The 27850-nt window shown below is 40.1% G+C and overlaps 1 protein-coding gene and 1 long non-coding RNA gene across 8 annotated transcripts; one reads left to right on the top strand and one right to left on the bottom strand.

The window, feature by feature from the left end:
* Nucleotides 1-1031: 1031 nt before the first annotated feature.
* MED17 (mediator complex subunit 17) lies at nt 1032-27850 on the bottom strand. Of its 7 annotated transcripts, none has more exons than XM_049713643.1 (13): nt 27373-27848; nt 24607-24773; nt 23658-23877; nt 21699-21835; nt 21524-21608; nt 21028-21180; nt 19165-19295; nt 18190-18374; nt 17683-17775; nt 15130-15267; nt 11818-11935; nt 10189-10348; nt 1032-8820 (listed from the first exon to the last, which is right to left on the bottom strand). In XM_049713643.1, the coding sequence occupies exons 1-13, from the start codon at nt 27620-27622 to the stop codon at nt 8609-8611; spliced, it is 2049 nt and encodes a 682-aa protein (XP_049569600.1). In that variant the 5' UTR covers nt 27623-27848; the 3' UTR covers nt 1032-8608. The 7 variants fall into 7 exon arrangements, 4 of the variants coding, with proteins under 4 accessions (XP_049569600.1, XP_004265519.1, XP_049569601.1 ...); XR_007478852.1 differs by lacking the exon at nt 1032-8820 and adding an exon at nt 14048-14098 and having other exon boundaries at nt 10317-10348; nt 11818-12242; nt 27373-27850; XM_004265471.3 differs by lacking the exon at nt 17683-17775 and having other exon boundaries at nt 27373-27847.
* On the top strand, nt 10348-13846 carry LOC125965208 (uncharacterized). The gene is made up of 2 exons (XR_007478854.1): nt 10348-10662; nt 11782-13846. It is a non-coding gene; the product is annotated as an uncharacterized LOC125965208 (long non-coding RNA).

Below are 27850 nucleotides of genomic sequence, written 5' to 3'. Positions count from 1 at the left end.
AACTTTTAGAAAACAGTTGCTTAATGCTTTATATTCGCACAACACTTTAGAATTTAACATCCATTACCAACCATATTGAAACATTTGAACCACCGCTATGGTTACCAGAGGCATCCTTGTCCCCATTTTATATTCATGGAAACAGCTTCAGAGAGGGTAACCCTGCCAAGCAGACACAGCTGAGCAGATGTAGAGCCAACATTCCAACACAGCTCCTTTGCCAGCCTATTAAATACTTGGTGAGGGACTAATTGGTTTTCTTCCAGCCTCTCTCCCAAATTCCACAGCACATCCTTCCAACTCCAGGTAATTCAGGTTGAAACATTAAGCTGGAAAATGTAGAGTTGCTGCCACAGCAACTGAGCTGCCTGCCATTTCCCCAATATTTACTTTAGTTTTCACTATTCTTCAAGTGGGAAGTTGCTATTCTCTAACAGTGACTTAAGATAATGGGGACAGGAAGGCACTTGGAGATCTTCTTGGTCTTAAGTTATCCCGGTCCACTCAGATGAAGTGTAAATGAGCAGGTGGTAATGTCTATGCATGTATTCTCATCAGCTCTACTCAAAGTGTGGTCCTTTTACTGGTTTATAACAAGATAATCATAGAAACAGAAAATAAAACATTCAAACATTTTTATATTTGACAGCCATTTTATGTCTATTATAATAAATGGGGCTTTTATTTTGTATCTCAAAATTTTTCTAGTAATTAATTTTTATTGTATTTTACCAAAGTATCAATTTGCAATGGATGGAAATTTAAAAAAAAAACAAAAACAAAAAACAGTCCTTTGGTGAAAGCTTGAGAATCACTGTACTGCAGTGTGAGCCTTCTTAAAAGACTCCTTATGTGAGTAGAAATGTACAGATTAGCTTAATAAAATTAGCTAAGGCAACTTTTGGTCCACCATAACTTATGAAGCACAGAAATTTTTAAAATGACTGCAGATTCATACCAATCTTTCAATTTCCATGGGTAGAAAGATGTAGTACCTTAATCAGGAGGGAAAAAAGCAAACAGAGACAGAACGGTGTTAGGTATTTTATGGCTTACAAGCTCTATTTATCTTTTAAAAGAAAAAAATGTAGAGAAATACAAAGGGCTTTTTAAAAGTTACTTCAGTCATAAATTATTAGAAAGGTGTCTTTTAAAAATTGAAAGCTACAGATTACTTATAGATCGTTTATAGTGGCACCAAAAGGCCCATAAGGCTAAATCTCTTATTGAAACAAGAGGGAAGGGGACAGGGCACAACCATGAGAAGAATGACATGGCCATAGGCATGACAAAAACTAGTTAGAACTCACCAGATCCAAGATGGCGGGAGATTCGATTTCCAATGGACCTTGAGCCTCATTGTAATATATTAGCATACTAAATGACACACCCACCAGCACCATGACAGTTCTGAGGCTAACCATAAAAGGCCATAAAAGACCAAAAAGTGGGCAGTGGCCCAATTTCTGGAAATCTCTGCCCCTTTCCCCCAAATAATTGGAATAACCCTCCCACTCATTAGCCTATGACATTACCCAGCCCATAAAAACTAACCACACCATATTTTGGGACCCTCTCTCGCCTTCTGGGATGGCCCTCGCTCTGTCTGTGGAGTGTGTTTCTCCCAAGGCCTCTCATCTTCTGAGATGGTCCACACTCCACTTCTTACCTACCACTTCATCTCCAAATTCTTTTAGAACGAAGCAAGAACCTCAGATTCACTGGGAACATATTGGTGAGCTAGGCAGGAGAATTCGGTAAGCCTTGGCCTCTCGCCTCCCTTGCGCTTGAGAGGGACGACTTTATTTCCCACCATTACTCTCCCATTCTCTCCTACTCTCCCTTACTCTCTCTCTTTTGCTTTCTTACTCTCTGTCGCCTTTTTGGACTGAGCCTCTCACCTCCCTTGGGCTTGAGAGGCACAGCCTTACTGCCAGTCATCCTCACAGGCATCTAGGGACCTGAACCACAGGATCTTTGCCTTCTGGGTTTGCCTCATCCACCATTTAATTAACTGTTAACAGGTCCAATTGTGTAAAAATATGGAATACAACCTTACTTAGAGTTTGTGCCATGGTTACAGCAGCTGCAATCCCTTCGGGAGCTCCCTGAAGCAGTAGGCTGTCTGTGCGCATACCCCTGGGTATTAGGAGGGGGATGGTTCCTCCCCACCATGGGGGTGGGACCATCGTTCACCACCTGCCTCCTGGCGTTTGTCCGGCCCCCTCCAGAGTCCACCCTGACCCCACTGCCACCACGCCCTGTTAGGGCTGGGCAGGCGACTCAAACTGCATGACCACGCCCCAGGGATACATGCCTGAGCAATGACCCGCGGCTTACCTCCCTGAGGTCACGTGATTGGGAGTGTTCTTCTAGGGTTGCGGGGGCCCTCCATCCCCCTAACGACAGTCACGGTGCCTCTGCCTCGGCTGCCATGTCAGCCCCTGCACCCAGCCCCACTGCCCACTGGCCAGAGCATGTGTGGGAGGGGGTGAGGGGGAGGATGGCACCAAGGTCCCAGGGGTGCTGCCCACAAAAGGGAAGGGAAAAGAGAAGTTTTTTCTTTCTCACAAACCATCTGCCTTAATGGCCAGTGCCTGTTTTCTGAAACTTACCACCTTTTTAGGGAAAAAGGTTGGGACTTAAGTAAGTCTTAGAGCCATGAGGATGTCCATTCCAGGGGAACATATCCCAGAGCACAGGAATTAATCTATAGACTGTATAGAGAAACCTTCGGGAAGGTCACTCATCCTGGGTACCACAGACGCCAGGATAGGATACAGGCCCCAGGACTTTGGGGCCAACAGGACCACCACATGGGGGCATAGCTAACCCCCATTGTGGATAAAGTCAACAGGACTAGGTGGATGGGGATGCCTGGAACCGGTCCTGTCTTAGAGAGCCCCCATGGGACCTCCCAACCCTAGTGCTCCTGTCTGGTACAGGAGCATCCTCTCCATGAAGGAACCATGGGAAACACCTCCTCCATCCCCAAGGACTCACCCCTTGGTTGCAATCTGAGTCACTGGGACAAGTTTTCTATAGATTCTTTGAAACGAAAAAGCTCATTTTCTTTTGTAATGAAGCCTGGTCCCAGTATAAACCTGAGGCCGATGAGGCCTGGCCAGCAAATGAAAGCCTCAACTATAGTACCAGTCCTACAGTTAGACATCTTCTGCAAAAGGCAGGGGAAATGGGACAGAAGTTCCTTACGTACAGGCTCTTATGGCCCTGAGAGAAAACCCGGAGCTTCGCAAGTCCTGGGTTAGGGAACCTGGCCGGCTGGGACCCATTTAGGCTACACAAAAGCCCTCTGTAGTGGCACACCTGGACGAACAGGAGCCCCAGGCAGAAGACCCGAGCCCCAACACTCTTCCACCATCTTCAGCCTCTCCCCCGCCCTATAAGCCTCTTCACCCTTCCGTACCAGAAATGCAGCCAGAGCCTGTTTGCCCCCTTCAGGAAGTAGTAGGTGGGCCTCAGGGAATTACCAGAATCCACACCCCGTTTTCCTTGTCTGACCTTAACCAATGCCACACCTGCTTAGGCAGATTCTTGAAGGACCCTGGCCAGTTCACCGAAGAATTCCAGGCACTGACTCTCTCCTTTGACCTTACCTGGAAGGATGAAAATATTGTCCTTTCCCACTGCTGCACTAGTGAACAAAAGGCCCGTATTTGGGCACAGGTTCAAACATATGCTGATGAATTACATGTTGCCCAACCACATCGATATCCTTTGGGCCTGACAGCATTGCCTCTAATGGATCCCAGCTGGGACTATCAACCAGGCCAGCCTGGTATCACTAGTAGGGATCACATGATCCTTTACCTCATTGAAGGGATGAAATGATGCGTAATTAAACCTGTTAACTATGTTAAGGTTAAAGAGATCACCCAAGGCCAAGATGAAAATCCAGCCCTATTTCAGCCCCGATTGGTAGATGCCCTCAGAAAATATACGAATATAGACCCAAATATTTCCAAGGGACACATTGTATTTGCAACCCACTTCATTAGCCAATCAACCCTGTCAGAAGTTTCAAAAGCTTGCCATGGGGCCCTAAACCCCTCTCAACCTTCTTATTGACACAGCCTTCAGTGTTTTTAACAATAGAGACCAAGCTGAAGAGGAAAAGAAGGAACAGCATGATTTAAGGAAGGAACAACAGCAAGCCAGGCTTTTGGCAGCTGTCATGACGAGACCTAAGCCACCTCCTTCCTGGTCACCCTAAAAGTACCCCTAGAAGACCTCCACCAGGGAAAGGAGACAGTTTCAGCTGTGGGAGTCCTGAACACTGGAGCAAGGAATGCTCAGGAAACAGGTCCCAGCCTACACCCAAAACGCCATGCCCACTCTGCAAGAAGATGGGCCACTGGAAGAAGGACTGCCCCCAGCTCCAAAGGGAGTGAGGATATTCCCCCATGCCAGTCATGGCAGTGGTTGATTGACAGGACCTGGGACCTCCCAAGGCTCCTGAGAAGACAGTCATCATACACGGGAGGAACTGTGGGTGACCACTGATGTGGCAGGTAAGCTTGTCCAATTTCTAGTGCACACAGGAGCCACTTATTCTGTCCTGACTTCTCGTGCTGGGCCCCTTGCCCCTTGCCCCTGCTCTATTGTTGGGGTTGAAGGAAAGCCAAAATTAAAACATTCCACCACCCCTCTAACTTGTACCTGGGGAAAGAGTCTTAAAACTCACAAGCTCCTTGTCATGCCTGAATGCCCCAGCCCATTATTGGGAAGGGATTTTCTCAGTCTTGGGGGCAACTCTTACTCTCCCTGAAGACCAAAGCCAAGGAGTGTTTTCGGCTGGACTATGTATCATACGAGACATGGACAGTCCAACCCAAAATATCCCCCCCCAGAAATTGAAACACTTACAGATCCACAGGTCTGGGATCAGGGAATCCCAGGGAAAACAAATTTGTCACTCCTATAAAAATCACCTTACAGGAAACTAGTAACTTCCCTTCCGGGCGCCAATACCCCATAAAACCAGAGGCTCAAAGAGGCCTCCAACCCCTAATCTCAAAATTCATTAATTATGGGCTTTTGGTGCCATGCCATGCCAATCTCCCTGTAATATTCCAGTCCTACCTGGTCTTCTCAGGAATCCTTATCTCGGCCACCTTTTTAAAATGCAAGTTTTGAAAGAGGGTAAAGGTCTTCTCAGGAACCCTTATCTCTGCCATCTATTTAAAATGCAAATTTTGAAAGAAGGTAATTTTGAACTTGACTTGTCAAGGATAAATAGAAATCCTAAGTGTCTTTTCTGTAAATATTAGTAAAAAAGGTTTAGCCATCTAGACAGGTGACCTGGATTTGTTCCATCTGCCAGAAGCCCAATTTGAATCCAACTCCTTGTAAATGATGGGTTTTATATTACTGTACCTGACTCGGGGCTGAAATTTTGAAATGGGAACTATGAGGTGTCTGTGTTTGTGTGTTCGTATGTATCTATGTGTGTTGTAGATGTATGCTATTACCAAAATTAATTCATAAAAGAGCTCTATTTCATTGGCTTAAAGGAAATTAAGTCCTTATAGCTTATATAAATACTCAGAAATATAAAACTGGCTAGAATGAATTTCAGGCTCACGTCATCTGGGAAATATTCAATACTAGACTGATATCTGGTATTAAAGGTGCCTTAAGCTGGTTGGTCTGATTAATATAGACATGTCTTTAGAGTCATCAATGTTAAGTATAGTACTTTTGTTGTACCCAGGTTTACTAGAGGTCAAATAAGACCTTATTCTGTTACGGATTTGTCAACAAGAAAAGTAACTCGATGTGAAAAAAACATTTAAGTAGATTGTTGTGTGTTTTCAGTAAAGAGTGAGGAATGGAATTGCATTTAATTAAGGGAAAAGAAAGTCTGTCTTCTGGTTGTTCCTGGATGGAAAAAAATTAAGTGATGGATATAGGTGATAAAAGGTTTGTGGAAAGTGGACCCTGAGAAGAGGGTTTTCTGCATGGTCAGGATTGACTAAGTTTAGAATAAATTTAATTGAGTAAATGAATTTTAAAAGTAAGCAGGTGCAACACTTGAATTTGGCCTCTCTCTTAAAAGGACAAGTTTTCTTAAAATGTTGAACTGTCTTTGGTAACAGGTTTTAAGTTCTTTACCTTTTAAGTGATCTGTTCTGTATTTGTGTTTGAAATGTTTTATTGTCACTTTGGCTAAGTAACTATTGTCTCACAACTATGATCTTATTTGACCAAGTGTTTTAAATCTTTTCGACAAACTTCCCAAATACCAAATTTTAATTAAAGTTCTTTTGATTTCCAGATAACTTTGGGATATTTTAGAGGGCCCCTGAGGTATCTCAAAGAGAAGTATTTAACTAGGATTATTTTGTATGTTAAATGTAATCAGAGGTTTAATCAAGCCTTTTAAGTCTTTTGTCATTTATAGGTATTTTTGTACTCTGACACTGTTACAAAATGTGCTTCATCATCAAGAAGATTCATAGGAAGGCTAAGGAAACAGTTACAACAGTTCCACATCAAGATGACGGCCCATACGGACTTAAAACAAGCTGTCCTGCCCTTGTGGCCCCTAGATCAGGCATCCAGAGATTTTTTACTCCCTGACAGGCAGGGTCGACGCCCCTACTCAGCCCTGAAGCAGTTGTAGAAGACAGACCATCACCCCTCTGCTTCCCATAAGAATATGGGAGTAAAATCTCTGAGGGGGGAACGAAACAGGAGGGAAGGAGAAATGGCACAACCTTTAAAAGAATGACACGGCCATAGGACATGACAAAAACTGGTTAGAACTCACTAGATCCAAGATGGCAGAAGATTCGACTTCCAGTGGGCCTTGAGACTCATTATACACTCACTGTAATATATTAGTATGCTAAATGACACACCTACCAGCACCATGACAGTTCTGAGGCTAAGCATAAAAGGTCAAAAAGTGGGTGATGGCCCACTTCCTGGAAATCTCCACCCCTCCCCACAAAAAACTGGAATAATCCTCCCACTCATTAGCCTATGAAATTACCCAGCCCATAAAAATGAACCATGCCGGGCTTCCCTGGTGGTGCAGTGGTTGAGAGTCCGCCTGCCGATGCAGCGGACACGGGTTCGTGCCCCGGTCCGGGAGGATCCCACATGCCGCGGAGCGGCTGGGCCCGTGAGCCATGGCCGCTGGGCCTGCGCGTCCGGAGCCTGTGCTCCGCAAGAGGACAGGCCCGCGTACCGCAAAAGGGAAAAAAAAAAAATTAACCATGCCATATTTCAGGGCACTCTCTCGCCTTCTGAGATGGTCCACATGTTTGAGTGTATTTCTATCTAAATAAATCCACTTCTTACCTATCACTTTGTCTCCAAATTCTTTCTCGACAAAGCAAGAACCTCAAATTCACTGGGAACATTATTAAGTGAAGTTCCTCAGACATATTTTAGGACTGGGGCACTATTTCCAAGAAGTTCATGTTATTTATTCTTTGCAAAATGTATTCCATTACTCCATTTGTATTTTCCCTGGGAAAATGCAGAGAGCTAATGGAGTAAGACAGGACAAATCTTTAGTCGGAAGAAGCAATCCAGGGTTGCTGGCTGAAGCTGAGGGCTGCCAGGGGCAGGGCCAGGCAGGAGCAGGTGCCTAGTGGGGCAAGGCAAATGAGGTCTTTCAAGTGGGAAAACAGACCAAGGAGGGACCTGAGGAAACACTAAAGATACAGTCTGCCTTCCAGGCCTTCAGCTGGAACTCTCCAAGGAATTTCTCAAAGTAGTAGACCCAGGCATGCATAACAAAGACAATCAGAGGAAGAGGTACTTTATCCACTAATACAAGAGCTCGCTTTAATAGCTCTGGTAGGGAGTGGAGAACAGGCTCCTTTGGCTGGAGAGTACTCTGTTGCACTTCAGGGAAAGGATCTGCTTCTCTCAACTGGAGGGAATTCCTGTATGAAAGCTGGGTCTTAAGAGTGTTTAAATACTCTTAAGCAATAAATAGTGGAATGAAACAAGTCAATTAAAGACACAATTCACTGAGGTTGAGTTCAGAGTGTCTGGAATTTAACCATATGCTTTATTTGAATATCAAAGGAATATTTTTTTTTTTTTTTTTTGCGGTACGCGGGCCTTTCACTGTTGTGGCCTCTCCCATTATGGGGCACAGGCTCCGGACGCTCAGGCTCAGTGGCCATGGCTCACAGGCCCAGCTGCTCCATGGCATGTGGGATCTTCCCTGACCGGGGCACGAACCCGCGTCCCCTGCATTGGCAGGCGGACTCTCAACCACTGCGCCACCAGGGAAGCCCCAAAGGAATATTTTAAAAAGCAAATTCAAATCCATAAGTTAGTAACAGTTCAAGTTAACTGCATTAAAAAAAAAAAAGTATCTACATCTATCCATACTTGTATACCCTATAACTGTAAATAAACTTTTGCATTTCAAAGCACTTGTCACTTATAAAGTGAAAGTTTTCAAAATGCTAGGTAAACTTTTGCTAATTATGACTTTTTAAAAACAATACTCCTTTGGAAGATTCTTTTTCCTTGTGCTTATAGTTGATCTGCAAACATTTCTCAAAGTTTCTGGAAACTTCTCTGGAAAAAAATATCTGGAAACTGGTCTGGAAGAAAATCATAGTAGACAAGGGCTAAGTGCAGACATAAGCAGCTCCATTTTGTAAACAAAGTTCCGGCCTTCCATTTTATTCCACTGAACTTCTTTGAACGGTCCACGAAGATGATTCCATTTGCTATCTTGTAAAACATCACTTTTTGGAAGGTCTTTACACTGGTTACGGGGAAACTGAACCATAATCTTGCTGCCACTTTCAGGGCCATTACGAACTGTGGAACAAAACCAAAAATTCAATATACTCATTTTCCAAGCTAGAGACAACAAAGATCACACAACTTCATTTTCCATGAGTATAAAAACCTTGTTTGTCTATCAACTTGAAAGTGCTCATGTAAAAGTGCTTTTCAGGTTCAATATGCTGAAAGAAAATTTACTAATTTATAGATACTAGGCTGGTATAAATACTCATGAATTACCATTTGCACTATAAAAATGTGGCAAGATGAATGTTGGTTTAGGAAAGTCAAATGTCCTATATACATTTTCAGAACATCATTATTTTTTTCTAAAATACTTGACAACCCAATCATTCAATGACTTGGTTAATATATACCTACTATGTGATAAACTCAAATGTTCAAAATCAGAACTGGAAAGGATGGAGGAAAGATTATTCCAAATATAAACTTTAGGTTTTAATGAGGCTTTATAACCCAGGAAAGAAGAAAAGAAATTATCAGTAAGGGCCTAGCAATGATCAAGCCTGCAGATTCACAAGCTCTGATCCTGTGGGGAAGAATTTCTGATTATCCATTCTTTCAAATATTTAGAGCAGGTATTAGAAAAGATCACACTAAAACCATATATAATTTTCAACTAGACAGTATGTATACATGCCTATCAAAGTGCCCCACTCATAGAAGGTGTTTCATAAAACACCTCTCTGTTCCATCCCTTGACCATCTTTAGGATCAAATATTATTCTTGCATATTTGCAGCAGTATAGATATTTTATCTATGTATCTATCTATCTATTTTTGGCCATGTGGCTTGTGGGATCTTAGTTCCCTGACCACGGATTGAACCTGGGTCCATGGCAGTGAAACCATGGAGTGAAAGCACCGAGTCCTAACCACTGGACCACCAGGGAACTCCCCAGCAGTGTTTTTTTTTTTTTTTTTTTGCGGTATGTGGGCCTCTCACTGTTATGGCCTCTCCCGTTTCGGAGCACAGGCTCTGGACACGCAGGCTCAGCGGCCATGTGGGATCTTCCCAGACCAGGGCATGAACCCATGTCCCCTGCATCGGCAGGCGGACTCTCAACCACTGTGCCACCAGGGAAGCCCCCCAGCAGTGTATTTTTAAAAAGCATTTATCCATTAAAAGTTTTGGCATTTTTCAGGTAATCTCTTAGGAAAATGTGTTGCCAAGCAAGACATTTTTTATAACTACTAGAAAAGAGAAGTAATAATCTGTTGCTCTGAATAACAGCTATGATGAGATAAATGCTCAGTATAATTACTGCATGAACTCACCTACTGCAGAGATAAATTACTATTAAGTATAGTAACTATTAAAGCTAAATGTTAAGGCCAAACTCCCAAAGGTCTCTTCACATTCAGAGAAGCAGAAAGTACCTGAAATAGCATAGTCACCATTCGGGGAGGCCACTGTGATGGCAGAGGCATTGCCAATGCTCTCTATGGGTCCAAGGCCCACGTGATTACTGAAGCTCAGGACCTGCCAGCCCATAACCTTGGCTAGCTGCTGAACTGCATGCACCTGATGCTGTGACATCTGTGAATGAAAAAGGAAACTTCATTGACAATCAGCGTGGGTATTTACTTTGCAGTGACTTGACATTGTGACTGTAAAATAACCTTCTGTTGGGGTTTTCAGTGCCTAGCACAGGAACCCTGTCTTATGTTTGAGGAATCCTCCTGTGTGACCCCTGAGGGAAGCGAACAGCACCCCACCTTCTACTGCAGAAGCTAAAACAGCCTAATACTCGCTTTCCTGTCCACTGGCAGCTGGAAGACAGGCATACAACCTGAACTTGGCCAACTGGAACCTCCCACCTGGATCACTGATTATGAAGCAACAATTAAGTAGTAGCAGGGTGTGCAGCTGAGTATCTTCCATTAACCCCCTCAAGTCCACTCTCCACCCTGCTCTGTCCTGGGAGGCTGATCCATATGGCTACACTACCAGCTTTTATAACTAGGTCCTTAGCAAACAGACACTCTTGAAATTATCCTGAATGTGCCACTTATTTCCGGTTAAGACCCTGACTGGTACACGGGGCAATTCAAGAGTGCATTCTGTCCCAGCGATGAAGGCAGTAGTGCTGGGATGGCATCAGTAGTGGCACTGCCCTGGCTGTGGTTCTATCTAGCTTCCTTTGATCCTGATCCATTTGCAAGTCTTATTCTCTAGACTTCTCATCAGTTCTGGAAGCTATTCAGTAGGCTTTCAATATGTTTCTGCGTGTATGCGTAAGCCGACCAAAGCCATTTTAGGTGCAATCAACCGAGAGCTGCCATACCTCACGAATGCATTTTTTTCCCTTGGTACCACGTAAGCAATCAGTATAAAAGATTATTGCTTCTAGGATGAAGAGTGTCAGTATTTTCAAAAAATTTTATGTGAAACATAAATATGTGTTTTATGTGAAAGATTCATTAGCATTTCAAAACCTACCCTTTCTCCCATAACTCATATTTCAATGGGTCATCACAACTCCATGAAGAAGGTAGGAAAAATACTGTTCTTACTTTACAGACGAAGAAAGAAAGGTCCAGAAAATTGTCCAGTGTCACAAAGAAGGTTTGTGACGGCACTCTCCATACTGTCCCTTAATAAGAGGAACACTTGCTTAGGGCTCAAGAGGAAAACATTCCACTTATCATTATGGAGAATGGACACTATAGCTTCATATCTGATCTCCCTTTCTCTGGTTTTCTTGGGTTAGTAATTCTAAACTTTCACGTGGTCCTGGAGGGGTGGTATATCTTGGCTAACATGAGAAATGAAAAAAGTCTGATAGTCTCAGAACTGGTCCTGCATCTTAAATACAAACTAAGAGTAGAAACAAATCTAGGATAGTTTGTCAACACTTTCAATTAGCCCGTAGGTTGTAAAATGTGCACTAGACATTAGGTGGCAGGAAAAAATGGCTTTTTAAAAATAACTGTACTTCTTCCCCACTTTGTTCGTTCACTAGTTATGAGTGGAAGGGGCTCAAGACCTGTAGCTGTAACTGTTACCTGAGACAGAAGGAAGTCCTGCAGCTCCTGCTCCTGATGAGACAGAGTGATGACTCTTCCATCTCTGTGTACGACTCGGATCTGCTCAACTCCAATATTCAACTGCAGCTGAATGGACCTTTAGAGACACATATACTAAACATCAGAAATGTTGCAAATTACCTTACACAATGCCAAAAACCTTAACGTCAAAGAAAAAGAATATAACAGACAGTTTTGATAACCTACACCAACACCCACGGGGGAGAGTTTTCTTAGGTTCAATGGAAACCATCAGACTCTCTCTAAACTACTGTAGGCCACGAAGCAGCAGTCTACTCAGAAGGATACGGTGGGGGAAGCACAGCGTGCCAGCAGGCCAACAGCCCTTGCTCCTCTTCTACGGCAGGCCTTCCAGCTGTCAACACTGCAGCAATACACCATTGCTGCAATGAAATGAGATCCACGTTGAGAATACGTGGGACCTGCCCTGATGCAACAACCTGGTTCCTCACAGGAGCCACGCACCCTTAACAGCTCCACAGGCATGGTTTCCAGGGTGCCCACCAGAGACACTGCCCACTGTTAGAAGTCACGCCATCCTGGGAAATCCAAAGCTGTCCCCATCAGGGATTTATAATTTCTCCCAGTCCAGAACCATTTTACCAATTTGGGATCATTTCTGCCATAAGCAGTGTTGCCTAGTAACACACATGGCATCTTTCCCTATCAAGTTACTAGGAGACTAGAGCGAGAGTTAACCAAAGGTCGAATTCTCATACAGAAAGGAAAATAGGGTTTGTTAACGTCACTCTCTCCTGAAGTAATCAGCAAACAAGTCAAAATACGTACGCTCTATAAACTAAGCTAAGGTCAAACAAAGAAACTCGTAAAATAGCCAATGAATATTACGCAGATCACAAAACTCTTCCAAGCTAATTTATAAATTTTTAGCATATGACACGTACATGAAACACAAAACTCTCCAAATCAAATAACCTAGATGAACAAATGTGGAAAAAAATAGCATTATTTCTTTCCACATTTGACAGTACCTCTTTTTTTCTAACTTTGTTTTACAGCAAATATTTAAGAATAAAGCATTTTGGCAACTACCTATATAAAACTGTAATCTTGATGAAGTTTACATATTTCTTTCCAAGAAAAAACACAAAAATTCAGAAGGCTTAAAGGAAAAGACTTATAAATCTAACGAAATTTTAAAATTCTCCTTTTTTAAACAAAAAGAGGAAGAGGGATTTGTAACCACTTTGAAAAGCAAATTGGTAACATTAATCAAAATTTTAAATGTCCTTATCTTTTGACACAGCAGTTACACTTGGAGGAGTTTATCCTATAGATATGCTTACATATGTACTAATTATTTTGCTGGCATCCAACTAAAATGGTCAACAATAGAAAGTTGGGGAGCTTTAAGGAAGAGAATTACTTTCAATTTTAAATAGCATAAGATGACCCCACCAGCTATAGAAGATGGGGAAAAGGGCATTCTACGCTTCCTTCTACTTCCTCTCCTGTCCTGATTCTATCAAGGCTACAGTATCACAAACCTTTCTTCACAGAAGTTTAGAACGTTTACACTGGATTCTATAACCATAATCCCATAGTTGTTTGGTCTTAGTTCTAGATGTAAATAATTCAATGCTGATCAATTTTTTCTTTTCCTCTCCTTTGTGCTCACTAAGTTTTTATTATGGAAAATTTTAAACACACACAAAAGTATAGTATAATGAAAGCCGATGACCCCGTCACCTAGCCTTAACAGTTAAAAACGTACACTAACTTTGTTTCATATATTCAACACTTCCTCTCCCACCACACCCCCAAGGCACCCCAATTATTTCATTATTTCTTTAGGTAGAGGGGGAAGAAAGCCATGATCCACTCCACCAACCTTTTCCAAGAAGTTTCAAGACTGATTTCCTTTGCATTGTATACTCTTTTCCCTTCTCTATTTGATCTTTAAATCATGTTCGTCTACTATCTTTCATTTTTATAAAAAAAGAGAATTAAAACATCCCTATTAAAATATAGTGTTATTATACTACACATTATTATAGTATATATTATTATATTCCCCGACTCCTGAGGGTGGTGATTTCGTTTCCAGTTGTGTTTTGCTCACTGAGAGACCACTGTGGCTAGTTACGTCTGCCTGAAATAAAGCAGCTAAAGCTTGAAATATAAAACATACAGACCCTGATAAACATACTCACTCTCTCAGACTGACCTGGAGGAGGGGACTCAGCTCCACCTTTCTAGTTGTTAATTTTCAAAGAGGCTGAAATGGAAGCCCAAAATGTCTTTCATGGCCACCAGCTAATTATATTAACAGTTTTACTGCCCACAGTTTTACTGATATAATTGACAATGTCATTGTATTCGTTTAAGGTGTACAACATACTGGTTTGATATTTGTATATATGGCAAAATGATTACCACCATAAGTTTTTTTAGCATCCATCACCTCACATAGTTGTTAATTTTCTTTTTCTTGTGATTATAACTTTTAAGATTACTCTCTTATCAACTTTCAAATATATAATAGAGTATTATTAACTATAGGTTCCATGCTGTACATTACTTCCCCAGAACTTAATTTATCTTATAACTGGAATTTTGTACCTTTTGACCACCTTCACCAACTCCCCCCCACTGCAACCACCAATCTACTATCTGTATATTAACTTGTGATTTATGAATATAAATCAAGTAGACTGCTCCTCCAGGAATGCTGGGGACAAAAGTCATTAAGGGCATAATCATGAACTGGATTAAGACACAGGGGTTGTTTTAGGCACACTATGGAAAGGATAGGCTCTAATATAAACGGCCCTCCTCACCTCAAATACCCCAGACTAGCCACAGCCTCTAGGCAAGAACTGAAGCGGATCGGAGTCTGAGGAAGCGTGGCAGCTTTCCGCTCAAAGCTGGGGTTCCTTCTTTACCACAGCTCAAATATGTGACATTTACCTAACAGAGACTATTTTAGACATTCTTACATCTTTTTTTTTTTGGTTTATTTGTTTTTTTCCTGTGTATTTTGGCCGCACCACGCGGCATGTGAGATCTTAGTTCCCCAACCAGGGATAGAATCAACGCCCCCTGCAATGGAAGCGCGGACTCTTAACCACTGGACTGCTAGGGAAGTCCTTACCTTTCATTCTTAAAAACACTCTACAGCTGACATAATTTACTGGCATGTTATGCCACCCTGGCAAATAAAAACCAAAATCTTGATATAATCACTCAGCAAACATCAATACATAAAAAGCAACTTAACATATTAAACAACTTCTTTTTGATACTTACTTGCATATTTGTTCATAGCCTTGTGATGTGATTAAGACTTTCACACTAGATTCATAAACATCATTAATATTTGACCAGTGAGCCTGTATCTGAGGATCTTCAATGCGACTTGCTAAGCTGTCAATGGTTGCAGCAGTTCTTTTAAAGAAAATAAGTTAAAATTTTTATAAAGTTACCATATAAAATAATAAGATGATAAATCACTTATCAGTTTTACGATTATTTGAAAAACAGATGACTACTTTTTGAAAATACCATCATTTGAAAAGCAAAGATTTGAAAGAAAGGTCAGATGTAGCTCTGATGTGCTGGTTCTCAGTTTCACATCACGGCACATTCTCACGCCACGTTGATTTCCTTTTAACTCCATTTGTTTTCTGCCACTCAGAAAATCTTACCAGAACACAAGTGAGAAGTATACTTCCAGGGTACTAACCTCAGCTCTGTAAAGAATATAAATTACTCATAATTTACTCATAATTACTCACAATCAATATCAGTACTTGATTCCTGGTAACAAGTGACTTGGGACATACCCGCACCTGGAATTATAATTCCATTACTGTCATGGAATTATAATCATTTTCAAGAGAACCTAGAGAGACTTATTGCACAATTAAAACCTATACTCCAGGAAAGATAAATATGGTAAGCATAAATGAAAAATAAGACCCTTCAAGTGATAAAAGATAAATATGGTAAATATAAATGAAAAATAAGATCCATACAGCGATAATTATGTACCAACTGCTATAATAAGTGCTTTCATGAATTATTTTAACCTTACTAACAATAGTAGACACTACTATCATTACCTCCATTTTTCAGAAGGAACAAAAGCAGTTTAGCAATGTTTAGTAACTTGCCCAAAGTTTGTAACTGTTTGGGGCACAAAACCTGAAAGTCTAACTCCAGAGCCAATAATCTTTCCTTTATATTTTATACACACTAATGAAAAGCCACTGCCTAGAACCAAAGCATCAAATATGTAAGTTAACCAAATTACTGAGATCCTCAGTTTCTAAAATGTGATTCTAGCACTTCACTGGAAAGAGAAGGAAAAGCCAGAAGGAAATGGAAGAAATGAGAACAGCCCCTGAGGACAAGGGGTTTTTACACCAATAGGCTTGGGCTTTGCTCTTTTATCCTGCTTCTGCTCTAGTACTGGTTTCTTTCAATCCATTTTTAACTTTACCTTCTTTTTCTGTGATTTGTTTCCCTGGCAGTGCTTCAAAAATTTTTACAGCAGATAAATATGTATGTGAGAGTTTTGATCTCAGTATTATATCTATCAACAAACTGGGAATAAAAAAGTATCTAGCAATTGAGAATTGTTAAACGAAATCATGGATTAGTCACACAATGGGCTATTACACAGCTATTAAAATATCTCTGAAGGCAGGGTATAAAACTTTATGATACCAGATTTATTAAAAAATAAAAAAGATACACATGCCCTGACACATATACTGTTGACCCATGAACAATGGGTTTGAAATGCACCTGTCCACTTATAAGAGAATTTTTTTCACTAAATAATTACTACAATATGCACAATCTTTGGTTGGTTGAATCCACGAATGCAAAACCTGGGAGAAGGAGGAACTGCCTATTTGGTGGCCGACTGTAAGTTCAACTGTATAGAGAGGGTGGCACCCCTAACCCTTGTGTTGCTCAAGGCTCAAATGTATGTAAAAATATATGAACATGTTAATTGTATGGAATTATACAGATGGGTTGATACATTTGGAACATTATTTCTATATATAAGGGGAGAAAAGGGAATATTTTTAAAACTTTGCTGCTTCCAAGATTACAACTACTATTCAGAAATTTATAAGCGTTCTAAAGATAACTTTTTCCATGCCCTTCATTTATTTCAGGGAATATTTAACTTTATGGTTAATCAGAAATTTGCAAGATTAACAATATACTCAAAATAATAGCTTTTATAATGGAAAGTAACAACAATAATCTAACATATAATATTCTTACTGCTTATAAGGAACTTCTGTATATACTGTTCAATTTGATCCTAAGACCAGACTCGTATACCCCCAGTTGCCAGAGAAATAGAGGGCCACAGATATTAACTAACTTGCCCAAAGTTACTTAGCAAGTCATTGAGCCCTGGCTTAAATGCATCTTTTACCCTAAACTCCTTACTCCTTTCACTGTATCATGCTGTTGTCTCTAACATGTCTTCCTAATTCATTTTACTAAGTTTCCATTCTGAGACCAAAGACTAATATGCTAATAAAACCATGACTGTATTAACAGGAAAAAAACAAAAATCAAAAATCAAATGTCATTCACAAAAACAGTGTGCCCACACCTGTTGAGTACCACCAAGGCGCAATCGTGAATGAAGTAAAAACAGACCTCTTCACTAAGTGCCCAATAATAAAATAGAAGAGCACCCTTTAGCATTTGGAAGTGAGACATTCATTTAGGTCCAATCATGCAAGTTTTTTTTGTAAATGATGTGTATGGAAGAAAGAAAATGAGCTTTGGGGTTACATAAACGTGGGCATAAATCCTGATTTTGCTAACCTTTTAGCTGTGTAACCTTCAGCATGTTGCACAACTTCTCTGAACCCCAATCTTCTCATCAGTAGAAATGGGTTAACATGATCTGCCCCAGAGCTAAGGATTAAATAAGTCAACATATAGGAAAGTGCCGTCCAAAGTCCTGAAATGTGTGACAACCAAAAAACAGGGAAAGCTTCAAAAAAGGTTTAAATCAGTTCAGGAAGAGCATCCCATGGACGGGTTACTGAAGAAAGTTTGGTGTCCCACGGCAGGTCCCCTAGTCAGTCACCTTTGGAAACATTAGTGCCAGTGTTAGAAACAATATATTAAGTTACATGGGCAATGGCGCTAACTAAGTCTTCCCCAAACTTGACAGGACCATCTACGACCATAAACTCTTCTACCATAGCCACTTCCATCTCCCCGGAAAAAAAATTAAAGCATGCCAAAAATAATGTAACTAATAAAGATAACTAACAAAGGAAAAAGGACTGCAATTTCAAAGAAAAATAGTAACTCTGTCCTTACCTACTCCTCAGAAATATATGCTTTGCTTGTTTAATTATTTTTTCCAGGAGCCCTTCACTTGACTGTATTGAATTAATTTCATTTTTATCAAAAGCTTGAGGACCCGAAAGTCTCATTCTCTTGTGGCCGAAAGGTGCACTTGCTGGATGCGGCATCATGATGGAACTCAAGGTCTGTTTATGAAACTGTAACAAGAACAGCCGTTTTAAACAGCCAATACCCACATATTAACTACACAATGTTCGATCAAAACATGGCTCACATTTTGGAAACATGAAAGCAATGGATCTGAACCACACATAAAGGCAGTCTTGGCACACAGATAAATGTTAACATCTACTAGGCCACATTTAATGTGAGTTTGTAAAGAGAAGGGTCCCTCTCAAGCTGAAATCAATAGATTATTATTCCACCATACCCTAGATTAGAGGTTCCCAAACCTGGCTACAACAGAACCATCTGAGGAACATAAAAAAATACTGATTCTTGCACCACCACAAACGACTGAACCAGATTTTGGGGTGAGGCAGAGAAGGCTGGAATATGTACTTCTATTAAAAGATTTTCAGGGGAGTCTTTTGAAATTATCCTAAACTGTGAACCAGCACTCTGAAAACATAGTTCTAGATGATGTGTAAGTAGAATACATCCTGAAATAACTCAAGTAATCCTTTTCACGGGCTCTGGCAAGATATTTTCCCTGATTACCCAATCAGAATACCCTCTAGCATGCATTTCTTACACCTCTCTATAAAACCTGTGGTGTACTTCTGCCACTAGAAGCTATGCTTGGAGACAGAGACTGTATTCTGATTATCTCTGTATTCCCTGAGCCCATAGCAAGGATCTTTCACAGCACAGCTACTGAATGTCATCGCTATATGAATAATGAGGACTCAGCAGAGGGGAGTGTGTGTACATTCACTGCTGTGGATACTCTTACCACAATGCAAGGAAAAACATTTACTTCATTACCTCTCTAATCAGTAGATGCAAATTATGCTCTAGGACATAAAGATGGTCCTCTGGACTTTGCTTCTCAGTAGCAGATTTTTGGGATTTCTTATCATTTGAAGAATGGCACAGAGAAATAGATAACTGCAAGCCTATTTATAAAAATAAGAAGGACAGATATAAATAACCTATAATATGGAAAGGCACAAACTGTTTTCATAAAGTATAATCACAGCCCATTCTCAAAAGATACATTCTGAACTTTAAAAGGACGCTTTCGCGATCAACATTTTTACACCAAAATGACTACTCATGAATATAATAAACTACCATATATTTTAACAATTCAAATTCTGTTCACCTACAATGTGGCTGCTGACTTTGAGCTGTGGCTAAAGACAGGTGAACGGAAACTATATGTTAATTTATTTCTTCTAGATGTTAAATTAAAAACGAAATGAAACACAGAGTTAACATCTGGTCTTACTGACTAGAAGACATATCGTTCCCTGTTCCCATGAGAATCAGGATGAAATTTTTCACTCTTAATACCTATTCCCTTGACAAGATCTAAGAAGATACTCAGAATTTACGTAAAAAACAAGTGCAGCTAATTACAAACTGATCTCTAGGTAAGTCTAACTGCTTTTGAATAATATTTTAAATTCAATCTCTACAAATTTAGGAATATTATGGATATTTAATTATGCATTTTCTAAACAGAAACACTAATTGGAAAACATACATGCACCCCAATGTTCATAGCAGCATTATTTACCATTGCCAAGATATGGAAGCAAAGTAAGTGTCCATCAACAGATGAATGGATAAAGAAAATGTGGTGTATATACAATGGAATACTACTTAGCCATAAAAAAAAGAATGAAATTTTGTCCTCTGCAACATGGGTGGAGTTTGAGAGTATTATGTTAAGTGAAATTAGTCACAGAAAGACAAACACTGTGTATCACTTATATATGGAATCTAAAAAATAAAACAAACTAGTGAATATAACAAAAAATAAACAGACACACAGATAGAGAGAACCTAGTGGTTACTAGTGGGGAGAAGGAGGCAGGAGAGGCAATGTAGGGACAGGGGATTAAGAGGTACAAACCACTATGTATAAAATAAATAAGTTACAAGGGTATATTGTACAACACAGGGAATATAGCCAATATTTTATAACAACTATCAATGGAATATAACCTTTAAAAATTGTGACTCACTACGTTGTACACCTGAAACTTATATAATATTATACATTAACTATACCTCAATAAAAAAATAAAAACTAGGGACTTCCCTGGTGGCAAAGACTCCACGGTCCCAATGCCAGGGGCCTGAGTTCGATCCCTGGTCAGGGAACTAGATCCCACATGCATTCCGCAACTAAGAGTTCGCATGCCACAAATAAGCCACAACTGAGGAGCCCGCCTGCTGCAACTAAGACCCAGCGCAAATAACCAAATAAAAAAATAAATAAAATATTTTAAAAAATAAATAATTAAAATAAAAAAATTTTTTTTAAACTAAGCATTTTCTAATTGACAGCTCATTTAGACAATAAGACAGGATCCCTGAGAAATCTTCCACAAATGGTGCTGGCACAGACACCTCAAAGCAATTGTTACTCAATAACAGCCTTGCTAGGACAAACTTTAACTTATATTGTTTAAAGCCCAGGAGTGACACTACTGAGGACCCAGAACAGAGTCAGCAGTGCAGACTGTGTTGCATACTTCATTGGCTGTTATTACGGACCTCACACTACCTCTTTGCTCTAACTGTTCCTTCAGCACACCCAGATAGCTACCCACTCTGTCCTGTTCCCCAAACCACAAAGTCCTAATTATAAATCTCAAAAGGGTAGGCTGCACTTACTTGGAAAGGGCTGAGAGATAATCTGGTTTTTCACCACAATGTGAGGGATCTGTGATTTAATTTGAACAGCTTCCCGAGAGAGCTGTGCAAAAATTTCTTTACATAAGAGAACATTTTGTGCTGCTTCTAATTTCGTCTGCCAATGTGGGGAACCTGAAAGACAGGGACATACGTATATATTAATTAACAAATTATATTAGGTATTAACTAGCTTAAATGATGATTTGGATACATATGACAAAAGTTTAGAAAACTGCGTTATGGCATATAAAACATTTTACTTCTTTTACACAGAGAAAACTGGTAAATAAGTTCAATCTTTAAAAAAAGATCACACAGCTATTCACTAATGGTTAATTAACAAATTATAAATACTTACATTTCCAATTGCTCTTATTCCTAAGTACCTATTTTTCCTATCTATGTTTATCTTCAGTTCATTTGTAAATATAAGCTTAGATAAGACCAGAAGTTAGAGGATAGAACATAACTATACCTGGTTTGGATTTAGGCAAAGGTCGTTTGAAGAGGTTAACTGTGCCAAGATCACCTATGTCCGGAGCCTGTTTTTGAATTGAAACCTATGTGATGATAATAACATGAAAAAATGTTAGCACATCAGCTTCTGGGCTATTAGTAAGAAATTACTTGAAAAATACTTTGACAAATACCTTGATATATGCAGACCCCTCTAAATCACTAGGAATCTGGACATCAAGGGGACAGTAATCTTCAGGTATTTTCTTGTCCAGATCAATATCTGTATTCTTTATTACTTCAAATGTACCATGATGGGGAAACAGAGATCCTAAAGGCGTATTAAAAATAGCAAAATGAAAACCAGTTAACATGTTAATTTAACACAAATTATTAAGTGTATAATAATATTTCACATACACATCACTGAAGCATAAATTAAGTTCCTATGAAAAACGTGTGTTTTGGGGGAAGGGAGAGGCGTGGTAAACAAAAGGAAGTAAGGAAGCAGGAGAAAAGAGTTATTTACCTTAAAAAAATAACATGCCTTAGTCTAATGGTATCATAATAATATGAACTCTACAGGCCATCCAAACTGTTTTATTCAAATGGAGTTTTGACAAAATGAATATAATTCTAGAAGATACTTCCATAAATTTAAACTTTGGAGATTAAAAACTTCTGGAGCTCAGTCTCTGTAATACGGTTGCAATTAAAGGGTTCTGAATTCAGTAAGAGAAGGATAAAAGGAAAGTGTGTATACCACCGTTTTTTCAACCAATTCCTAGACTTTCATGTGATATCTTTTTATGTAGGGCCTAAGTTTGGGATAGTTGTTTTGGGCTGCTGAATTACCAGAGGAGTGGGTAGATAAATGTAACTGCTGTTTTATAACAGGGGAAGATGTTCAAGATTTTCTTGCAGTTAAAACCAGAATGTAATCAAATCCTTTTATAACACAGGTGACTATCCCATAGAGAGAAATTAGGTAAAGTTCTTGCACATAATTATTTGTTGGGAAGAGCTTACAGTGTTCAAAGCCAGATAGCACTGCTTCTACAGACTACCTAATGTAAAAATGTCTTTGTCATCTCGAATTCATCTTTGTGATAGAACTTTACCTTCAGAATTCAAAATTTCCCAATTCACATCAACGTTAAGGCATGTAGGTCCTCCAGTACTTAACTACCTCAATTTACCTTCCTTTAATTTTGGGATAATGATGGCTTGCTCTGACAAATGAATCCTTTTAAAATATCACTCTACTATTGTTACCCCAGTGATCACAGCCAGGGCTCCTTGCTTTTTTATCCCTTGACATTCAAAGTTTTTACCCCATTGAACTGTGACTCATAAACTTTTCCTGTATCCTCTGAATATACTTCAGCAGCTTAAAGACAGTACCATAATTACCTCGAAAAACCTGCTATTATATATCATAGCTCAACAACAAAGAATGTATACCAAAAGATATTCAAGATTAAACTCTGATATACTTCAACAAAGTATATTCCTTAAGTTAGTGTTGCAACCCTGGCTGAATAGAAAAAGGAAGGCAAAGTGTTTTCACCACTGTTTCTCCTCACCCAGGATATGAAAACAGCTTAGCAGACTTTAGGGAGAAAAACAGAATAAGGAAGAATAGAGAAGTTTCTTTTCTCCATTTATGCCCAGTTTTTGAGGGTTACTGGTAAGCCTGTGATTGAGAACTCTAACCCTACCTCCTTATTTCTGACTTAAATGTCAACTATGGTTCAGGGTATATGAGCACATAAACCCTATCTCTAAACTTTCAATTAAATGTATCTAAAGTGTTTCCAAATTGAATATAAACTATTTATACATATATTTACATAGGTTGTGATAAGGGTAATTTTAGCTTTTTCAGGCTTATGGGCACAGAAATTAAAACTTCAAAACGTAACATGTAACTGAGAAATAATATTATTACAGAAGAATATGTGGGAGTTCCCTGGCAGTCCAGTGGTTAGGACTTGGCACTTTCACTGCCAAGGGCCCAGGTTCAGTCCCTGATCCGGGAACTAAGATCCCACAAGCCATGCAGTGCGGCCCCGCTTCCCATCCAAAAAGGTAACATTACAACCTACCATTTATGGTTTTTGAAAAACTATATTTTAAACAACAATCTATACCTGCACTTCTGTAGCTCAGATCTCCAAGAATTTTATCTCCAACTTTTCTAAGTTTCCAGTGTTGCCGCAGTCTCAAAAGCTCAGAGTTGAAGTCTCTTTGTAGCTTATTTTCTTGGTTTTCAGTGACTGATTTAGTCAGTCTTTCTGCCCCCTTCAGTAGGATTTGTGCTGCTCCCGCAAGTGACTTCTTTTTAGATATCAACTGCAACGTCTGAGGATTCTATCAAAAACAATCCAAAAGTGTAGCTCTGTATTATTTTTTAAATGATTTTAAAATGATACACTTTTCTCAACAATAAAATACCTACTCAAGGGAAAATTTAAAAATTAAAGAAAAGCACGGAGAAGGGCGAAAAGCACATATAATAATTTTTTTTTTTTTTTAAAATAACCACAACCTATTTCTTTGGTCAACTCAAATAAAGATTTGTGTTAAACCAAATCACCACAGTGGACTATAAATCAGAACTTAACACTGCATCAACCTGGCCCAGCCTAGGTTAGGTTCCACTCTCTGTACTGCCATTCCTCTCCTATGTATGCCACTCTCCCCCCGACCCACACGTACACTCTTTCGAGGCACTCAGTACACTTCAGATCAAAGTCCATAACTGGAAAACTGATGAGAAATCAAAATCTATGTATTATATATATCCACAATCACTACCAATTCATGGAGACATACTTCCAAAAAGCCAAGTTTAATAAAAGTTTTCTGGCTGCTGCATAAGAGTCAAAATAATAAAGTTTCATAAAAATGTCACAATTTTTTGATAATATTACAGTACCGGATTTTGAGTTTTTGGAGAACTCAAGAGAGTTAATCTTTAAATCTTCATCTGGACTTAATTTTGCATTTAAGGAAAAGGAAACAATGGGCACACAGTCTAAAAGATGGTCCTGGGACTTACGAAAATGGCACCATTATTCAATCAAATCCCACAAATACCTGTTTTGGAGGAAGTGCATCCTGAGAGACAGGATCAAGAGTCATAAATTTTTTATCCCTAACAATACTGAGAACATCATAGAGAACACACATCTCTGTCAGGGCACTTCTCAAATTGTTCCTCACTGAATCCCAAGGCCAAAGGGAAGGCTGAAATTTCACCAACCCTAAAAAGAGAAAGAAAAAAAGAGAAATACACAGGTATTAGTTATAGAAGGCTCATTTAGAGGTTTAAAAGTACTAAAAGAAGAAATAATGAATTCTATTTTAAATTGTTCCCTATTTTATCTCATTCTCTCCACCCTTTCTTGAATCTTGGTTAACATTTAAGTTAGTATTCCTACAATGTCAAAACAAATATGATATCTAATTTCCTAAGTTAACTCTAACATTACAACATGATAGGCTTTCAACCTGTAAAATTTATGCAAGCCTTCTTAATAACTTTTTCTTCCAGCTTTCAAAACCTGAAAAAGTAACTGTTGAGTTTCCAATACACAGAAAAGTACAAAAATAAAAATGACCTATAATGGCAGCATTCAGATAGTAAACACTAGTAACACATCTTCCAACCTCTTAATCACTTTTAAAAATTAAATTTCATGAATACAGGCTCATTGTACAGAGTTCAAACAATAGAGTTATAGAGTAAAAAGTGAAAGTTTCCCTTTATTCCCCACCCCTAATTCTCTCCCCTCCTGACAGGCAGTCACCATTAACAGTTGGGGCGTACCTGTCCAAATGTTCTCCTATGCATTTACATACATATACTCCCATTTTTCTGTTGCTTGCTTCTCCCCGCCACCCCACCAAGTTAATATGTCCTAGAGACACTTCCAGATCTACTTCATCCTTTTAACACTGTATGATATTCTGGAACATCGGTGTACAGTAAGTTTACTCATTTCTGTTTAATTGTCATGGAGATTGGTTGCAACAACGCTAACAGTGGTAAACATCTTGAACACACATCTGTGTATACGTCAACTTTTTCTGTAGGTTAAATCATTAGCCATGATATTAGTGGTTCAAAAGAGATACACACTGGCAGTTCCCTGGTGGCCTAATGGTTCGGATTCCAGCTTTCACTACCATCAATCCCTGGTGAGGGAACTGATATCCCACAAGCCGTGAGGCGTGGCCAAAAACAAACAAAAACAAGCAAACAAAAGAGATGCACATTTAAAGATTCTGATACATACTGAACTGCCAAACTGTCACCCAAAAAGGCTCTAAAGGGCTTCCCTGGTGGCGCAGTGGTTGAGAGTCCGCCTGCTGATGCAGGGGACACGGGTTCGTGCCCCGGTCCGGGAAGATCCCACATGCCGCGGAGCGGCTGGGCCCGTGAGCCACGGCCGCTGAGCCTGCGCGTCCGGAGCCTGTGCTCCGCAACGGGAGAGGCCACAACAGTGAGAGGCCCGCGTACCACAAAAAAAAAAAAAAAAAAAAAAAAAAAAAAAGGCTCTAAAAATTCACATTCCCAATACGAGATATTAACAATCTTTTTAAATTGCTACTAATCTTATGCATGAAAATAGTATCTTAATGATATTTTCATTTGCTTCTCAAGTCTTTCCTCTGTGAGCAAACTGTTTATATCTTTGGCCTATTTTTCCAATGAATTGCCTTTTTCTTTTCAGTTTCAAGGGACTCTTTGAACATAAGGGGTGTCAACCACTTGTGTGTCATATGTGTTGCATATACTTTTCCCAGTCTGTCATTTATCTTTTTACTTTGTTTATGGCATATTTTTCCATTATTATTTAAAAATTTTATGTAATTAATATACCTATTATTATACCTATCTTTTCCTTTATAATGTCTGTGTTTCCTATCTTGCTTAAGAAGATCTCTCCTAATCCCGAAGTTATATGATTATAACTTCTTTCCAATATTTTGTTTTATTCTCTTCACTTGCATTTCAATCCTTGCGGAAATACTTCTGTGTGAGGTCTGAGGTAGTATTTACCTTTTATTCCCAAACGGATCCCTAATTGTCCTAACACGACTGGCTTGAAATGCCATCTTTAAATGCCCATTTACACAGGGTTTCTTCACATAACTAATTCAAGAACTGTTAATGTTTTTTTATTCTTGACAATAAGAATACAAAAACCACACATACTTCTATAATTCTCTCCTAACTAGTTTTATTTTCCTTATAATCCATTTACTATATAGCATCCAGAGTGATCTTTTGTAAACAAAATCATCTGTCTACTTAAAATCCTTCAAACTTTCAGCTGTCGTTCTAATAAAAAGCAAATGCTTATCCTGGCCTACTGGCTCTACATGATTTGGCCTCTGCCTACCTCTTAGATCTTATCACATACTCCAGTCAATACAAATCTCCTTTCAGTAGGTGTTACTATAATCATCCACCTTGCACAGGGAAACAAAGTAACTAGTCCAAGGTCCCATAGCTAATACGTATCACAGCCGAGATGTGAACTACTGGGCTCTGAACCAGGGTGTGCCACACTACAGACGCTCTATTAAAAACGTAAACACTTTACCAGTGACAGTGTCCCTCAAGCGCTCCCACTCAAGGAAACCTGCAGAAGAATAAGGAGTATTAAGAGTCATGCAGTGCCCTAAATTGTCCAGGTGACGAAGAGCACAATTAATGTTTCGCGTACCTGCGTTCGAAGTACTTCCACGCACAGCATCGCACCTGGCGCAGGAGAGGCAGAGTGACATTACCTGGGCGGGTACCGGGACCCCCAGACCCGCCCAGCAGACTCGAGCAAAAGACACGGGCCTTACCTTCCTCGTCGTCCTGATCCGCGCTGGACCCGGCGCCCGCCCAGTCCTGCGCGTCGCCATCTGCCCCCGCCGCCTCCTCCTCCTCGGAGCCCGAACCCTGGCTGAAGTCGATCCGCTGGGCCAGACGCGCCAGATTCTGGGACATGGACAGCGGCTGCAGGTACGTCTCAGTGCCATCCAGGCCCACCTCCTGGACCTGCTTCTCGCAGGCAGACTCAATGCTGATCCGCACAGCGCGCACCCCAGACATGCTGGCGGCGTTGGCAGGACCCCAGCGCCAGCCGAACACCGAGGGAGGAAGTATGTGCGCCTCTGTGGGGAGCCGGGAACCCGGGAACCCGGGAACCGCACCTTGGAAGAGCTTTTGTGAAACCAAACTCGGCTCTAGAGCCGGAAACAAAGACGAGAGCGCTGAGACTTCCCCAGAATGCACTGCAGGCCCCTTCGCGCTCCCCCCTTCCCCCCTCGTTGGAGTCTC

The sequence above is a fragment of the Orcinus orca genome, chromosome 8 (genome assembly GCF_937001465.1).
Source record: "Orcinus orca chromosome 8, mOrcOrc1.1, whole genome shotgun sequence".
NCBI lineage: Eukaryota > Metazoa > Chordata > Mammalia > Artiodactyla > Delphinidae > Orcinus > Orcinus orca.
This window is presented reverse-complemented; position numbering and strand designations above follow the sequence as displayed.

Excerpts from the sequence above, each read along its gene's own strand:
- MED17 (XM_049713643.1), bottom strand. The coding sequence starts at position 27,622 with ATGTCTGGGGTGCGCGCTGTGCGGATCAGCATTGAGTCTGCCTGCGAG. Across the intron at positions 24,774-27,372 it reads GGATCAGGACGACGAGGAAG|GGTTGGTGAAATTTCAGCCT; the intron begins GTAAGGCCCGTG and ends TTCTCTTTTTAG. Across the intron at positions 17,776-18,189 it reads CATATATTTCTGAGGAGTAG|CTCTGGGGCAGATCATGTTA; the intron begins GTAAGGACAGAG and ends TTTAATCCTTAG.